This window comes from Gossypium raimondii, chromosome 8 (assembly GCF_025698545.1).
Source record: "Gossypium raimondii isolate GPD5lz chromosome 8, ASM2569854v1, whole genome shotgun sequence".
NCBI lineage: Eukaryota > Viridiplantae > Streptophyta > Magnoliopsida > Malvales > Malvaceae > Gossypium > Gossypium raimondii.
Window position 1 is genome coordinate 4,246,729 of NC_068572.1, and position 17,849 is coordinate 4,264,577.

Genomic DNA, 17,849 nt, shown 5'->3' on the forward strand with positions numbered 1-17,849 from the left:
TGTGATTGAACAAACTTTTGGTGTTTTGAAAAAAAATTGGGTCATTTTAAGGGATATGTTAAGTTATAATTTTGAAAAGCAAACGATGATTGTTGTTGTTACAATGGCGATACACAATTTTATCAAAAAACATGTCAGTCGAAATGATGCAGATTTTATAGACTGCGAAAATATTGACAAGGCATATGGGAATTGTAACAGCCCATTTTTAGTAAAATCGGAACAGTGGTTTCGGGACCACAAATTCGAGGTTGGAATAAAATTTATTTTAATATTATTTTATGGTCTATAACATGATAAAAATATCATATGAAAAATTCATTAAGAAATTTTACTGTTTACATGTCTAATTCGTTCAAAAGGACCAAATTGCATAAAGTGAAAAAGTTGAATTCTAGTAGCTAGAGGTATCAATTAGCTATGGAATTCAAATTTGGAGGTCCTTATATGGCAAATAGACCATTTAATGGAGTTAGTAGATAAGGATGATTATTCATCATTGGAATTTAGTAAATTATTAAGGGTTAAATTGGAAAGATGATAAATGAATTAAATAATAAAAATATCATCATTTTCATCATCTTTCCTAAAATTAAAAACATGGAAACCCTAGTTATGAGAACTTGAAGTAAGCAAGCTTATTTAGCTTAATTGGGTAAGTATCTTTGTCCCGCTTTTAATAATTTTATGTTTCCAATATTGTAATAGCTTAATGTAGCTATCTCGGGATTAATTTGTAAAACTATCTAAGAATTAGGGTTTTCCATGGATGAGTATAGTTGAATTATGAAGTTTTATGGTAGAAAATGAAAGGTTGTTGATAGATAAACAACTTTTGTAAAGAGAATTTTGATAAAATTGTGATTTAGGGACTAAATAAAAAGATGGAAAATTCATGGAAAAATTCTAAATTTTATGAAATACATGGGCTGCTATTGTTATATATGAAAATCGACAAGGCTTGGAATAATGATTAAATTGTGTGAATTTTATTTTCTGAGCTTAGAGACAAAATCGTAATTAATTAAAAGTATAGAGGCAAAATAGTAATTTTGCCAAAGATGTGTATTGGACTGAATTGAATATGAATTGTTTTAAATTGAGTTAAATTCATTCGTATAGATCCAGATAGACACAATATGGAGTTAGATCGAGGAAAAGAGAAAATATCGGATTAGTAGCTTTTATGTACACGAACACTTATTGAGGTAAGTTCGTGTACCCAACTTGTGTATTTAAATATTTTAAATTGAACATTGTTGTTTGTGAAATGTACAAAATTGCCATGAATAATTATGATCACATATTCGAAAATATTTGAAAAGTATCAAGTCCCGTTTGAACCTAAAAAATTCGATAGATACAAATGACATTGTCATTAAGTGTTCCCGATTGGATGTGATCTTGCATGTGTGACTGACACACCACAACTTTTATGAATGTCATAATAATAGGCTCTCACGAGCTTCCCGTTATTTATCTCTTATGAGCTTCCCGATACTTGGCTTTTATGAGCTTCCTGATTAATGGCTCGTAGGAGCTTCCCGATATTTGGCTCGTAAGAGCTTCCTATTACATGGCTCACATGAGCTTCCCATTATATAGCTCGAAAGAGCTTTTCGATTACATACTCACATAGGCATACCTGTATATGAGTTGATAGATTACAGATTGTACACTTTGTATTTACTACCCGTGTATCCAATGATATTTAAATGGTTCAATAGGCAATGTTCTGTTATAAGAAAATGTGAATCCGATACGAACTATTATGAGTGTATACATAAAATTACATGGAAATGATATTACATGAAATGTTGAAATATGAGAAGGATGATACATGTATGGAACTTGCTTGGTGACTATTTTCAACCATGTTTATGGGTTATTATATGTGTATACATGGCTAACATGATGAGGATATGTGTTTAGGCTTTTTGGCCAAGTTGATTTGGATATTTCTTGTATACTTGTAAGTTAATTTTTCCATCTTTATACGAACTTGCTAAGTATTAAATGCTTACTTTCTTTTATTTCCCCTGTTTTATAGTAACTCGGAAGCTCATTAGGGTTGAAAGCTGGTCGAAGCTACATCACACTATCCATCGACCCATTTTGGTACATATAGAAAACTAATTTTGGTTATAATGGCATGTATAGGGTAATTTGGCCAATGTTGGCATATAAGTATTTTGTTGTAAACAACCATTCAAATGGCTTGAATTTGACATATTTTGATGTGTATATATGTGTGGCCTTGTCATGTTTGTTATGTGTTTGATATGGTTGAGTGATGGATAATTTATAGGTATGTTGATAATTGGGTTGAGCTAGTATGTATGATATAAATAAGCATACATGTGATTTTGATCAATTTGGTAAGTTGGATAATAAGGAATAAGTAGATATATGTTATGAATAAAACTTGACTTTTGCTTGATTTGGAAGCCTTATTATGGTATATTGATGTTTAAAAATGTTTGATTAGTTGATGACAAATTTGGGGTGAGAAATATGGCTTGGAAATGTCATATTTTTGTCTACATGGGCAGGGACACAGGCGTGCGTCTCAGCCGTGTGTCACACACGGCTAGGTGACACGGCCGTGTGTCCCCTGTATTTTTGAATTAGAGCAAAACAGAATGCTCACACAGCCTAGCACACGGGCGTGTAGCCTGGCCGTGTGACCCCTACACTTTATTTATGCAAGTCAGTATGGTCACACGGCCTAACACACGGGTGTGTGGCTTGGCCGTGTGACCTAAGTCAGAGAGCTCCCAAGTTTAGACATGAGCTGGGACACAACCGTGTATCCCTAATTCTAATGCCCACATGGCTTGAGACACGGATGTGTCTCTTGGTCGTGTGAGCCATACGGCTTGACCACACGGGTGTGTGTCCTCTGCATTTTTGAAAATTTTTTATATTTTCTGAGCACCCGATTTAGTCCCGACTTGTTTCTAATGTGTATGGCCTCGAGGGCTCATATAAGGGACATTATGATTGATTTATGATATAAATGCTATATGATATAAATTATCTGTTTATTTGATCTGTAAATTTCGGTAATACTCCGTAACCCTGTTCCGACGACAGATACCAGTTAGGGGTGTTACAGGAATATTATTGATCCAAAATATGTGCATGATGGAGAAAGTGACGATGATAGGGAATCAAACAATTCAAGTGATTATGAAATGAAATTAACTAGATATGTCATAGCTTATAGTTTAATGAATTCACTTTAAATTGCAAATGCTAATATAAAATTTTTAATATTTATATTGGGTATACAATTATTACCCTTTTTTGAAACTTAATTCAAATACATAGAATGTTTTAATTTGTTAAGTTTATGTTTTCTATGTTATGTTAATATCTAATATGGGTTATATATTCAAATTGCAATTTATTTATTTAAAAACACTTTTTCACATCAATGCTGAACACTCAAATTTTAAACCAAACTTTTCAAAATCACATTTGATAAACATTTTTGCACAACACCTTTTGAAAGCACTTATCAACAATAATGCTAAACTAAGGTGGGGTCTGGATGGGTGGTTGGATGCGATGTAGTGCAGTGCGATGCATTTAGTTTGTTTTTTGTCTCATGCTACATTATTGCTATAGTATCTAATCTCACTGCTACCGCTATTTTTATACTAATTGCAACTAAACGCACCACCCATCCAAACTAAGCCTAAGCCTAAAAGTTCAATACTATAATAATAAACCCTATTGCCTTACATTTTTTTTGAAAGGTAAATTCATTAATTCATTCAATGAATGGAACCATACAATCTAGGGAAAAAAATAACAAACACTCATCGTAGGTGGTAAATGACAAACTCCATCAACATAATAAAGGCTTTAGCCTCAGCATCAATAGAACTTTATAACACGTTGACAATTGGCTTTGTCAGAACTCAAGCATGACATATCTAGAGTGATTGCAAACATTTATCATGATAAGGAAATCAGCCTCAAATGGTCTAAAGAGGCAAGCAAAAATAGGCAAAAAAATCAAGCATTCACCAAACTATAAAGGACGACAACAAAATCATCCCTAAAATCACTTGTAAAATTAATTTTACATGCATAAAGAGGACTAAAAACCGTACTACAAGAGCAGACAAAAACTTCTAAAACTGAAGACTTATTAAACAATGGAAAAAACATATAAAACTTAAGAGAACATGAGTTTAAATCGATTCGTGAAATCACTACTGGTGGCCAGTGGAGTTTTAGTGAACGACAAACATTGTTATCTGTCTATCACAACTTGTGAAGATAACAAATAAATCTACAAAATAGATATGCAAACTCAAAAAGAGAGAAGACATGTGGAGTGAATGAGAAGAAGAAAAAAAGAAAGAAAGAGTTCGAGGGAGAGAGAAAAAAGTGGAGATAGCCAACCCGAAGGCTGGCATCGCCGCTGGGCAAAACAAAAGATAAGATGCAAACAGTTTAAAGAATTTTTTTTTTGAAGGTTCTGAACCATGAACCAACTAATTTATACATGAGCACAGACCAGAAAAAATAAATTTATTTTTTTATTTTTAATAATTTATTGGGAAAAATATTGCCTTGCCTTTTTTTTTTTTTACTTAACTCATATTTGGGATTAAATTATAAACTATATATATTTTTACATAAAACAAAGTGTAATTTGGTAAAAGATAAAAGAAATATTTGCGACGAATAGTCCGTAGTAATGATTTATCGTCCGTCGCAATAATTTGGGGAACCCTAAAAACACAGCATTTTTCTCTTTTCATTTTATATTTTTATTCCCTCATTTTCTCTCTCCGTCGTCGCTTACCCCTCGACCTCGGTGTTGCAATCCTAAAATTATACTCTCTCGCCGTCATCAGGCAGCACCTCTATCCTTTCTTCCGCCGTTTCTGCTATTTCTACTTTCCACCTTTGTGGTCTTCCTTCTTTCTTCCGTCATTTCCTTTTCCTTTATTTGTACCCTAAATGAAAACTTGAAAAGCTGCTCATAAGGGATGACCCACTGCTGTCAGCCCTAGAATCAGCCGTCTCACTTCATTTGCTTCACCCTTCTTTCTCCATTCAAATCCCGAAATTCAAAGGTTAGTTTTTTTTTTTTTGGTTTAGAAAATTTAAAATTGCGAATATCATTTTTCTTTGATTTGCAGGAAATTGTATTGAATTCATATCTTACTAGGGTAGCTTTTGACTTCACTGTGTTCTAGTTTTTATGTTTTATATAATTTTCATTTATTGGCATGATTAATTTTGGCTCTTCTTCAAGGAATTAGTGAGAAGGGAAATGAAGTAATGAATCAAAGGAATTTCTGGCATCGTCGTGTGGTCTCCCACCGTTGGCTTTTGATGCTTGGTTAAGCATTTTAGAATCAGAAAAATGGAGCTGCAGATGAAGGTGGCGCAGGCAGTCCATGTGCTGAATCACGACACTGAATCTTCTAACCGCGTTGCAGCCAATCAGTGGTTGGTTCAATTCCAGCAGACTGAGGCAGCCTGGGAGGTCGCCACCTCCATTCTTACCTCCGATCATCAACCTTTTCCCTCTGATTTTGAAGTGGAATTTTTTGCGGCTCAGATTCTCAAACGGAAGGTATCCTCTTTTTGGAGAATTTTTATATCTTTGAAGGAGTTCGTTAATAGCACCAGGCTTGTTTTCTCTCTATACATACTTATTTTTTCTCAAAGTGTTCAAGTTGTTTTTACTAGTATTGAGATTTTGGGATTAGATAAAAATACTCTTTTATTTCCCAAATATTTTGTTGCAGATCCAGAATGAAGGGTATTATTTGCAGTTAGGAGTTAAAGATGCTTTGCTTAATGCCCTTCTTGTGGCTGCTAAAAGGTTAAGTTCGGGACCTCCACAGGTGCTGCTTTTTTATTTTTTGTCTGAAGACTTTCTCTGTTTAAACCATATTATTTTATTTTATTTTTCTGTAGAAAGAAAAAGATCCTGTCCTTGCTAAGCTTATTTTCTTCTCTTGATAACAGCTTTTAACCCAAATCTGCCTTGCACTATCTGCTCTTATACTTCGTTCTGTTGAGCATGGGAAACCTATTGAGCAGCTGTTTTATAGTCTACAAAATCTGCAGACCCAGAATGATGGGATTGTTGCTGTACTTGAGATGCTCACTGTTCTACCGGAAGAAATTGTTGACACCCAAAATACTGAAATAAGTGCATCCCACAGAAACCAGTATGGCCAAGAGGTCTACTATTTTCCATTTTGTGCTTGCCACCCTCTCTAGTTTTGTGTTTAATTTTACTCTCCTTGGCTGCTGGGTTTTTATTGAACACTTATCATCATTGCTATTTTCTACGTAAAGCAGCTTCTTTCTCATACTCCCATGGTTGTAGAATTCCTACTCCAACAATCTGAAAATAAGTTTCAATGTGGCCTGCAGCCAAATGAAAGGAACAGAAAAGTTCTCCGATGCTTACTCAGTTGGGTAAGATGGTTAATCAAAATTATGGCAGTCCTAACACAATAGCATTTTTTATTGCTACATCTGCCTGAGTTCACATGTTTTTATTTACAACACATACTCACAAAACAAGAAAGAAGAACCTGTTACACAACTGATTATATGGCTCTTATTATCCAATTACTCTTATTTATTTAGGTTCGAGCTGGGTGCTTCTCTGAGACTCCTGAAGGTTCATTTCCAACACATCCACTGCTTAATTTTGTATTCAATTCACTGCAGGTAAACTTTCACTATCAATATAATGACTTTTGAGCTCAAGTAGTTATAATATACTTATATTTGCTCTGGTGGTTGTAGGTATCCTCTTCATTTGACTTGGCCATCGAAGTTCTTGTTGAACTAGTGAGTCGTCATGAGGTATTGTTCTGCCAAATTTTTTGAAGTCTAAGGATGCAGTTTGATGTGACTAACTATTTATTTAACTCATTTTTTCCTGTGCAATAGTCTGCTTTCGAGCCTTTGTTCTTTGCTTTACTTGTTTGTAACTTTGTTTGTTACATGTGTTTATCTAGTTTCTGTTATGCTTGCTTTCATAGGGGCTTCCTCAAGTTTTGCTATGTAGAGTACCTTTTCTTAAAGAAATGCTTCTTTTACCTGCGCTTACTGGGGGAGATGTGAAGGTGATTGCTGGCCTTGCATGTTTGATGTCCGAAATTGGGCAGGCTGTAAGTATTTTGTTTGGTCTCATGGGCGTTAATAATAATATTTTTATTAGGCCACTCTTTAGATTTATTATCAGACACATATTTAATTTTGGCATATACATACATATCTGTTGCGTATTGCTTCACTCAGGTGAGTGCCATTTGTTTTGCACCCCGTGCCTTGGGCAATATATGGGTTTTGGTGCCTTGCTTGCACCTTGCTTTCTTGTAAACACTGGTTTCACATATACACGGACAATTTTATGTAGGGCATCTCATTGCTTATTAACCTTTCCCATTTTTTCTATCTATAGGCACCATCGTTGATTGTAGAGGCAAGTGCTGAGGCACGTGCACTGACAGATGCTCTGTTGAGGTGATGTTTTGATCTATACACTTTCAATTCACCATCACAACTGCATTCTGATATTGCTGTGAAGGCTGTTGAACATGTTTTTCCCATATTCATCCTTTGCCTTGCTCTGTCAAAATCCAATTGTGGTAAAATGAACAGATAACCATTTGCTTTGAGAGGTTTATGGTAACTAAATTGAGAATCTGTGTGTCAAAGATCTATTAAACATGTAATAGATCCAGCATAAGTATGATATGAATCATAATATGCAAAAGGGATGACAATTTGAGAAGGGCCCATGATGGGATGCATTCTCCTCAATAATTTGCTGTATTTTTGTATTAGTTTTGTTATCATGGGCTTTTTGTTCATAAACCTTTTCCTTGCATTCTTTTAACCACAAATTTAGTATATAACCTGTAATTTCTGCTTTCAGCTGTGTGGCTTTTCCCTGTGAAGACTGGGATATTGCAGACTCAACTTTGCAATTTTGGTAATTCCCGAAACATTTGTGGAAAGAAATCTTGTTTTGCAGTATAATTTTTTTCCTATTTTATTGAATTTAGTTATTTGGAGGATCTCAATCTTCTTTCATTTCCAGGTCTAGTCTTGCAAGCTATATACTTGGCCCTGATGTTGATGGTACCAATAAAAAAAATGTCGAAGGCATGTTTTTTTCTGTATTCTCAGCATTACTTGATGCTCTTTTGCTACGTGCTCAGGTTATTTCCTAATCCTTTACTTGCCCTCTGCTATCTTTTCTATTCTCTCTATCAAAAAGGAAAATTTTCATAGGTGTAACCAAGATTTGTAATTATCATGTTTGCTCTGGCACTCAATTTAGTCATTTGCGGAAATTAGATTTTTTGTCCTGCGAACGAAAAAAAAAAAGAAAAAGAAAACTGAAAAAGCTAAAAGTAATAGCTGCAAGTAAGTGGTGATATTGCAACCAATGGGAGCCAACTTATGGATGTCTCAACTAGTTTGGCTAAATTCTATTTTCAGTTTTTCCGGTTAATTGTACTAGCATCTTGATCAAAACAGCAGATTTTTTGGTTGAAGCACAAGGACAGAGGAAACTGAATTATTTGAACATAAATGATAGGTTGTGTCATTTTGGGGTCTAAGCTTAAATCTGAGCTGCATAGTGCATTCTTTTATTTATTGTCTTGAGTTGCTGCATTCTGTTGTAATGCTGAACCATCCTTTAATTTGCAGTGGAGGTCCAATTGTACACCTTTTGCGCTTGTGTTTGGATGAATGCGTTTGGAAACCTCAATAGAACTCTGCAACTCTTGTAGCCTAGTGATGTAATTGGTCTTTATTTGAATGCTTCTTGGACATAAAAGCCTTTTTAGAACTATACTATCTGAACACATTTTCAGTGGATATCAGATCTGTTCTTCATTTTCATGCTTTTTATTATTAATACATGCTGATAGGTGAGAAAAGGGGTCTAAATGATTAATCGCTAGTCCTACTGCTCACCCTTAGGGGATTAATTGGGTTGATGGCCCCTAATTTGCTCATCTATGATATACTTTTAGTAACTCAGCAATTGGCATGAATGCTTACTTTAATGGTTGTCTCAAAGGCTGAATCATTGCTGCAACTTAATGTAACTATCTGTTCAATATCACTTAGCATTTTTGTGTCATGTGTGACGTGTGCGTGTGCTGGTGGATGTTTGGTTATGCCATTAATATTTTAAAATAAGGACTAATATGTTGAAATTGTCTTTTGTAGCTGGATGAATCTACATTTAGCGATGAGAGTAGAACTTTCGACTTGCCTGATGGTCTTGTCCAATTTAGGATGAATCTCGTTGAACTTTTGGTGGATATATGTCAGCTACTACAACCTGCTACATTTGTACAGAAGGTGCTGATACTGTATAATAATCCAAGTTTATATGGTTTTCCTGGTTTAATATTTGTTCTGGTTGATGATATCTCTTGCGTAAAGATGAAGATCATATTTGTCGGTTTAATTCTTTTTGATGCCTCTTCAAGTGTTTGTTTTCCATATTGGTCAAGTTTAGTATACCATCATGATCACTGAAGTTTAGGAACCAACATGGCTTCACCTTCATTTCACTATTACATATTTGGAGAACCCTAACTCAGTTAATTTTGCTTGCTTACCTATTTGCGAGGAATGTTAATCAGCATATATAATACACCAATAATTCTAGCATGTTTTTATTTGTATTTTTTATGGATTTTTCCCCATAGTTGCTTCCATTGTAAAATATGGTGTTCTTTCAATCTTGTATAATTTTATTCTTGTTTCAATTTGCAGCTTTTCTTCAGTGGTTGGTTTTCCACAAACGTGGCAATACCTTGGAAAGAGGTTGAAATCAAATTGTTTGCCCTCAATGTGGTAAGGACAATGTACACCTTTGTACTGGTTTTTGTTTCTTCTGAATTCTTGGTGAATTTATTCATTTTCCATATTCCTAAGCTTACTAAAAGTCTTGCACAGTATGAGTTATTTGCTGACTGATCCTGACAATTGGTGTTCGATGGGATGCCACTTTGTGTACCTTTTAATTTTTATGATGAACTCCTACCAACTCCAATTTGCTGTTTTTACCTCTTGAGCTAATGGTCAATGAGGTTGTATGCATTAAATCTATACATGTGCAAATGTAACATATGTATGTCCATATTTTGCATTTAATTGGCAAGTCCTTTTGTCTTATACCTCTCTTGAAGGTTTTTGTGTTCCATCTATTTTATGTTTAAGTCACACTTGTCACAGTTCACTGTTTTGATGCTCGAAAAGCTCTAGCTTTTCCAAGCAGCTGTTAATGTGGCATCAACCTAATGGTATATCCTTGTGCAACTCCTCAATAGGTTTTGTAATATGTTTCATAAGAGATATGACTGGAGGAATCCTTCTTGACTCTTGACAAGTGTATAATTTCTCATATTTTCTTGTAACATTAATAATGCGGGAATCCTGCAATTACAGGTTTCTGATGTAGTTCTGCAAGGAGGCCAAACTTTTGATTTCTCAGTGGTTATGCAGTTGGTTACAGTGCTGTCTTCCTGGCCTTCTGATGACCTCAAGGGATTCATGTGCATTGTATGTCAGTTTGTTATTGGTTAATTTGCAATGAATATTATTTCTTAATGTATGTTTGTTAAAAAATGATTTTGCTCAGGAGGAATTTTCTCTTAACTAGGTTTACAGATCAGTGGCAGATGTTATTGGTTCCTATTCCAAGTTGATATCTACCCTGGAAACTAATGCTAGACCTTTACTGTAAGGATGCCCATTTCCTATTGTTTAGCAATGATGTGCTCCCTTTCTACTAGATTTATGTTTTTGATTCTTTACAGAAATAATTGTCTGTTATGATAGGGAAGTGTTTTATGGAAGGAGAGAAAAAAAGATTTGTTGTGCAACATCTATCATTAATTTTTCTGTGAAGCACCGTTTCATTGTTTCACTAATTTGCTACTTCCAGATTATTTCTTGCTGCAGGGATTTCAGAACCTCTCTCCTCAAATGCTTGTGCCTCTGCCCTCCGTAAACTTTGTGAAGATGCTTCTGCTGTGATGTATGAGCCATCAAATTTGGATATCTTTATGTGGATAGGAGAGGTAACTATTCTTCGTGTTCTTTTTATACGTTTAAAGTGGAAATACTTAATACTTCATCTAATTGTGGTTAAGCTTTCTGGATTTATTTGAGATACATGTATACTCTCCAAGCCTTGTCATTTTTCATGCTTACTGTTTGCATAAGCATAACTTCAGAATAACTCATTAGATATAACTGATCATCAAACAGGTTATCGACATTTGGTTGCCAACATGTTCCTGATTATCATTTTTTTTGGTTTTATTTAATTTGTTTTCTTGTTATTGTGTTCTTTTTCCTCTCTACCTCTTCTACTGCTGTAGTATATCTCATTGAATAGGTAGTTGCTAATTATATTGTTCATTATCCTGTTTTCTGATTTCTTTATCATTTCTTCCTACAGGCTTTGGAGAAGAAGTGTCTTCCTTTGGAAGATGAAGAAGAAGTTGTTACTGCAATCAGCCAAGTCCTTGGTTATGTTTCCAACAAAGAGCTGCAGAACAACTTGTTGTCTAAATTGCTATCATCTAGCTATGATGCTATTGGGAAACTTGTCAGTTTCTTTTTACAGTACTTGGTCTATTATTATGGTTCTGTTCTTATTTTCCCTTTTGGTGTTGTTGCTAGTAGCTGTATTAACTGGGTTGTACAAAATTCTTCCATGATTCACCGAAGCAAGTTGTTAGCTTTAAAAAGTCTAAATCAAGAAATTGGTTGTAAAGGAGCTAACAAAAAAAGTTGTGATTTCTTTTAATGGATGTTGCACTTTCTGCCTGCTATTGTGACAATTACCATGAGGTATTGCAATTTGAGATAGTAACTTTGCATGATGATGCTGGAGTGAAGAGCGATTGGAACTGTTTCGCTGTAGAGTAAAACTGGTCTGATATGATAACTACAACTGGTGAGATATGTATAACATAGCAGATACTTCTACTCAGGTATAGCTTAGACATAAACCAGTAGTTAGATGGGTACTAAGGCAAAATATAAGGTTTTTAGATTCTTTCAGATTTGTACTTTGTAATGAAATTGGATCAACTATGTAGGATATCTTTATTTTGCTTTCAGTCTAATCTTACGACTTCGTACCAGATAATGTTCTGCTATATATTACTTTCTTGACATCAAGTCACATGGTATCTTCAATTTTCTATTGTGTTAAAATGTTTCATCAGCATGCCATTTGTTATGCTAGTCTTTTTTCACCAGACTACTTTTGTTTTAAGCATTTTAACCGTGCAACTCTTATTTGTTGAAATATATGGGAGTTAGAAAACATAATGAGAGTATTATGAATAAAAATGAGACAAACTTGCAGTCATTGGATATATAAGAATGTATACCTTTATATTCTCCTTAGCACACTTGCTGCTATTTTGTATGTGAGATTTTAGTGTTCTTTGAGGAGTAAAACTTTTGTCTACAATATGAGCATTCCTTTGACATGCTTCAGTGTAATATAGTAATGGTTCAGTCTGAAGATTGCTTACTGTCTGCAAAAACTGGGTGAGCTTAGAGAATCAACAGTAATTGTCCTTTGAATAAAAAGACTAGGTGGTTTCTTCATGTAGGTTTTTGAATGTTTTCTACTCCAGCCATTACTCCATAATCTTAAATTCTGTCTGTCCTCTTAGATTGGTATGGGGTGCGGTGTTGTTCTATGGTGGTTGATAATAAGTTCACAAGGACAGTTTAGTCATATTATAAGCTGAATGATACTGAGAGGGGTGCTGTGGTGTTAGATACACATCTGATTGGAAAGAGAGATGTGTAGTAGACATTGGAGGGAGCAGTTGTCTGATGAGAATGAATAAATATTTCTAGATTTTATTTGCTTAGTTCTTGATGTCACTGTCAATTCACCACTCAGCTCTTTTTGAGTTTTATTGTGGAAGCATCTTCTTTGTATTCCTTTTGATGTTAACTTTGGCAGACTTTGTTATTTTACATTCTTAAGTTTTGGATTTAAACTAACTGCCTATTTTTCTTTCAGATTGAGGATGATAATAACCATTCTTTAAGACAGAATCCAGCTGCTTATACACAAATTTTGGGCCTTGCAACGAGAGGGCTGCACAGGTATTCTATTCAGAGTAATGAATTGGATATCACTCTTTACTTGATGCAGTTTTTGCAGTTGTACTCTATCCTTGGTGGAGCTTCAGATGGGATATGTGGCTATTTGAGTTGAGGTGTAATCTTTGGTTGTCTGGTTTTTCAGGATGGGAGTTGTCTTCAGTCATCTAGAAATGCCTCTGCTGTCCGAGGCTTCTGCTGATAATCCCATCATTGCTGTAATTAGGGTTTTTTGGCCTATGCTGGAGAAGCTTTTTAGATCAGAACATATGGAGAACAGTAGTTTATCTACTGCAGCTTGTCGTGCTCTTTCGCTGGCAATTCAATCGTCAGGTGCTGGACAATGTTTCACCTTTTTTCTTTCCTTTTCTAGGATCAACTATTGGGGTTTTACTTGGGGGCATGGAGTCTTTTGATTGCATGATGCTACAATGCTGGATGTTGCTTAATTATGCAGGGGAGCACTTTGAAATGCTTCTGCCCAAGATATTAGATTGCTTGTCTACAAACTTTTTGTCATTTCAAGGTCACGAATGCTACATCAGAACTGGTAAGTACACAGGCTCTAGTTCTGAAGCAATTGGTGCAATTAGGTATCATGGTATTTTTTTCCAGTAATCCTGTAATAAATACAAAGTCTACTTTGTATTTGACGTAATAGTGCTCAATAGCCCTTCTGAATTATCATTATTATCTTTCCTCATGATTGAAGAATTATCTAAAGTACAGTTGGGGTTGCTTAAGATGGTTTGTATAGTGCATTTTTCTTATATAGCCAATTTTTATCCTCTAGTTCTGAACCAAAATATGGAGTAATAATCTTCTTGTTTATCACTGATGTTTTTGGCCGGTGTTTTCTGATGTGGTAGTATAATGTGGATGCTATTTTTTTCTTTTCCCAAGAAGTAAATATGGCACATGGCATGCTGAAGTCACATCTCAAATGCTCACATGCATATACTTATTTAATTTATATTGTAGTAGATAGCAGCATTCAATGAGCTTTCTTTTACAAGATATTTACTCCTCCTCAGCTTCTCTTGTTATCGAAGAGTTTGGTCTCAAAGAGGGGTATGGTCCTTTGTTCATTAGCACGTTTGAACGATTTACTCGAGCATCTTCAGTAAGGGCCCTAAATTCTTCGTATGTATGTGACCAAGAGCCCGACCTAGTAGAGGCGTACACAAATTTTGCATCGACATTTGTTCGTAGTTCTCGTAAGGTGTAGTATACATCTTATTTCACTGTTTATCCTTTTCTTTATATTGTTTTTTTTTTGTCTTTCAGTGGAAATATAATCCTGGAAGTGTACTTTATACACATTTTATTAAGACTAGCCTTCTAGAAGGAAATAATTCGAATGTTCTTTTTTGCTGTTCAATAAAAATCTCAGGAAGTGTTGGCTGCATCTGGTGCTCTTCTAGAAATTTCTTTTCAAAAGGCAGCTATATGCTGCACTGCTATGCATCGCGGGGCAGCACTTGCAGCTATGTCATACTTATCTTGTAAGCACTTTATGTTAACTGCTACTTGCTTCCCTGTACTTGTGAGATCGAAGATAAGAGACACTAGTTGTTATACTCTAATGGGATCTGTCATCCTAACAATCACAATTAGAATGGCGTTATTTAAGGAAGCAATCAATTGATGTCTACAGTTTCAATTTGTCTTTGGAAATTACCCTATGTATCAATTTAAACCAACCAACTCCTTGTCCTTTTCTCTAATATGGATACACATATATATTCCTTGACTTGTAGTATTTGAGCTTCACTTGGCGTGGATGTTAGTAGGAAGTAATGTTCACTCTGGTATCATGTATGATCACTCTGTTTTATCCCTGCAATAGCATTTGGCAACACACAACATTGCTTCAGCAGTTCCAGTTTATGTATGATATATCTATTTCTGTTATTAGATTTCTTTAAGGTTCTTTGGCATTGGCAAATACAGAATATCAGATGAAGCCACGACATAGGCACACATATATATGGAGTCTGTTCATAACATATTACACGATTGGATTACTGAATTGTGGCCCATGTTAGTGATTATAATTGCTTGTATTTGTTCTTTAGGTGTGCTTCAATGATCTTGATGAATTTTGTTTTATCCTTTTTGGGGGTTTACATTCTGTTCTAGTTATCGTCTGGTAAAGGATATTTTAGTGATTTGTCTGAGCCTTCTAGGTTTCTTGGAAGTTGGTCTGGCGTCTTTGTTGGAATCAATGACCTTTTCTCCTGAAGGATCATTTGGGGCCACATCAATTCAGGTTATTTCCCATAGTGGGGAGGGACTTGTATCAAATATAGTATATGCTTTACTTGGTGTCTCAGCAATGTCACGGGTAAATTCAGTATTCTTGAATCTTAAATAGATTATTGACTGCATTTCATTTGAAAATTCATTCCTTGTTTTGGTATAAATTCTTGATGTCATATGATGTATTTGTTATTACATTTAAAATTTAATTACAGGGCATTAACTGATATTTCATTGTGAACTTGGAAATTTTAAATGTTTAGGTCTTACTTAACATCTGTTGAAGTATTGAGATGATAATGAGAGAATATTTGGTGCAGAATTGAAGTTTAAATCTTGCATTTTTTTACAAATACTATAATTGTTGAGGTTGGGTTCAAGAATACATCAACTTGGTAGGTGATGATTTGACAATTAGTTTTACTTACTGACAGAAGTTATGGAATAAGGTATGATAAAGGAAAATGAGGAGTTTATAGAGGGCCTCAAGATAGCGGGCTACAATTTCCATGTCACTCTGATTATGTAATAAAATTTCTACTCTGGGTGATCATGTAGTGAAGTAGCTGCATAAATTGGAGCAAATGGAAAATCAGTAAAAAAGAAAAAACTGTTTTATGGTTGATTAGTTGTGCATCTATGAACATTTTGTTGTGCCAGTGGCATTGACATTAGAAAATGTTCTATTAACTAGAAGATATGGAAACAATATTTTGTAGTATAATGGTAATGGTCTCATAAATAAGCCTGCTAAAATGCATATTTTATGAAAATTAATGCTGCTAGCTTCAGATCTTGGTTTGTTATAACTTTATGTATATGTTTAATCCAGTGTAAAGGCAATGAAGCCACTCACCTTCCATGATATATCAAAGCATGTCATGCATAAATGAATGCACATGCACATGTATATATGTACTCAACAGAGCTCAGAAATCATTCTTCTTCTTTTCCTTTTAACTTAATAGGTCCACAAGTGTGCGACAATATTGCAGCAATTGGCTGCATTTTGCTGTTTGAGTGAGAGAACAACCTGGAAGACCGTTCTTTCTTGGGAATTCTTGCATTCATGGTTACAAGCAGCGGTCTGTTCTCGCTTTCCTTCTCCTTTAAGATGCATATGAATATCTTTGCTAACTGTGTACGTTCAAATCTTAGTGCTTTACCAATGTGAATAAAGCAAATATATGCAGCTGATTTGATTTTCCTTTTGACTTATATCCTGTTATGTCAATTTCTATTTTGGCTTCTCCTATATGCATGTCATGGAGATGCCAAAATGAATGTAGGGTTGACAAGACCACTCATTGGATATGCTGTGTTTAAGTAGGACATTATTTTTGTGAGTTCAACGCACGACGACCATGTCACCATTGAACAATCTTACCATTGTGCCAATGCTGAATTGACTTTGCTAGGCTTTTCTTCTTAAATAGATATGCCAAATGTCAGCTTTCGTGGCTAGTAGTCTAAGACAATGGCAGTCACTCAAAAATAGGCCTGGCTATCTGAGGCAGTTGTATATGTTGAGGGAATAATAAATACCAGTAGATCAGGCATCCTACTGTTCCGTGTATGCTATATATAAATGGTATTATGTTTCTGTGGGGGAGAGAGGCCATCTAATTTGAACTGCTGTGTTGGTTCAATCTGTCGTATTTGTTAAATTTCTTCTGTTTCACCAGGTGCAGGCTCTTCCTGCCGATTATCTGAAGCAGGGAGAAGCTGAAACGCTAGTGCCAGTTTGGTTGAAGGCCCTTGCCGGTGCTGCCTCAGATTATCTCGAGAGCAAGAGCTCCAATGGAAGGACAAGCGATTACGGTTACATGCAAGGGAAAGGAGGGAGAATGCTGAAACGAGTGATCCGAGAGTTTGCAGATAGTCACCGCAATATCCCGAATTTCACTTGACTGCAACCCATAGATAAAAAGCATGTGTTGCCTGCAGCTTTCGACATTATTTGCTCGAAGCATTTGTTACTGCCATAAAAAGGGAATGTAATTATCTGGTTATTGAAGCTCAGTCAATTCTGGGACTGGGAGTTACCATTGAAAAGTAAAGGCTACTTCTTGTACAGCTTATTGGCCCCTGCCCCCAATTTTGTTAGACCAATTATAAAGTGAGATTAGGACATTGGGCGAGAGCATTTGAAAATGGGAATTATTACTGCCCTACTTTTCTCTCTTTTATTTGCGCCAGAGAAATACATTGTACTTAAAAAGGGATGTAACGTAACCATTGATTTCAATTTTCTTGACTCGAAAACATTGTCAGATTAATAATACAAATTATAATTATTCATTTACACTACCATTTAGTTTATGTATCTTTTTAATATTTTCAATTAAAATTTTCTTACTGCCAAATTCGGACCAATCATCCTCTGTAGAATATACTGCAAGTGAATGTCCTGTGCA

At 35.1% G+C, this 17,849-nt stretch overlaps 1 protein-coding gene across 4 annotated transcripts; it reads left to right on the forward strand.

The window, feature by feature from the left end:
- The first annotated feature begins 4,730 nt into the window (after window positions 1–4,730).
- LOC105790397 (transportin MOS14) lies at window positions 4,731–17,737 on the forward strand. Of its 4 annotated transcripts, none has more exons than XM_012617971.2 (25): window positions 4,731–5,099; window positions 5,282–5,605; window positions 5,781–5,879; window positions 6,004–6,222; window positions 6,343–6,462; window positions 6,637–6,720; window positions 6,799–6,858; window positions 7,038–7,166; window positions 7,460–7,521; window positions 7,937–7,993; window positions 8,102–8,222; window positions 9,247–9,381; window positions 9,802–9,882; window positions 10,477–10,590; window positions 10,691–10,770; window positions 10,976–11,111; window positions 11,495–11,644; window positions 13,088–13,173; window positions 13,316–13,503; window positions 13,628–13,720; window positions 14,205–14,392; window positions 14,564–14,675; window positions 15,360–15,517; window positions 16,401–16,517; window positions 17,118–17,737. In XM_012617971.2, the coding sequence occupies exons 2-25, from the start codon at window positions 5,393–5,395 to the stop codon at window positions 17,340–17,342; spliced, it is 3,027 nt and encodes a 1,008-aa protein (XP_012473425.2). In that variant the 5' UTR covers window positions 4,731–5,099; window positions 5,282–5,392; the 3' UTR covers window positions 17,343–17,737. The 4 variants fall into 4 exon arrangements, with proteins under 4 accessions (XP_012473425.2, XP_052490128.1, XP_052490129.1 ...); XM_052634168.1 differs by having other exon boundaries at window positions 5,289–5,605; XM_052634169.1 differs by lacking the exon at window positions 4,731–5,099 and having other exon boundaries at window positions 5,559–5,605; window positions 5,781–5,857.
- The last annotated feature ends 112 nt before the right edge of the window (window positions 17,738–17,849 follow it).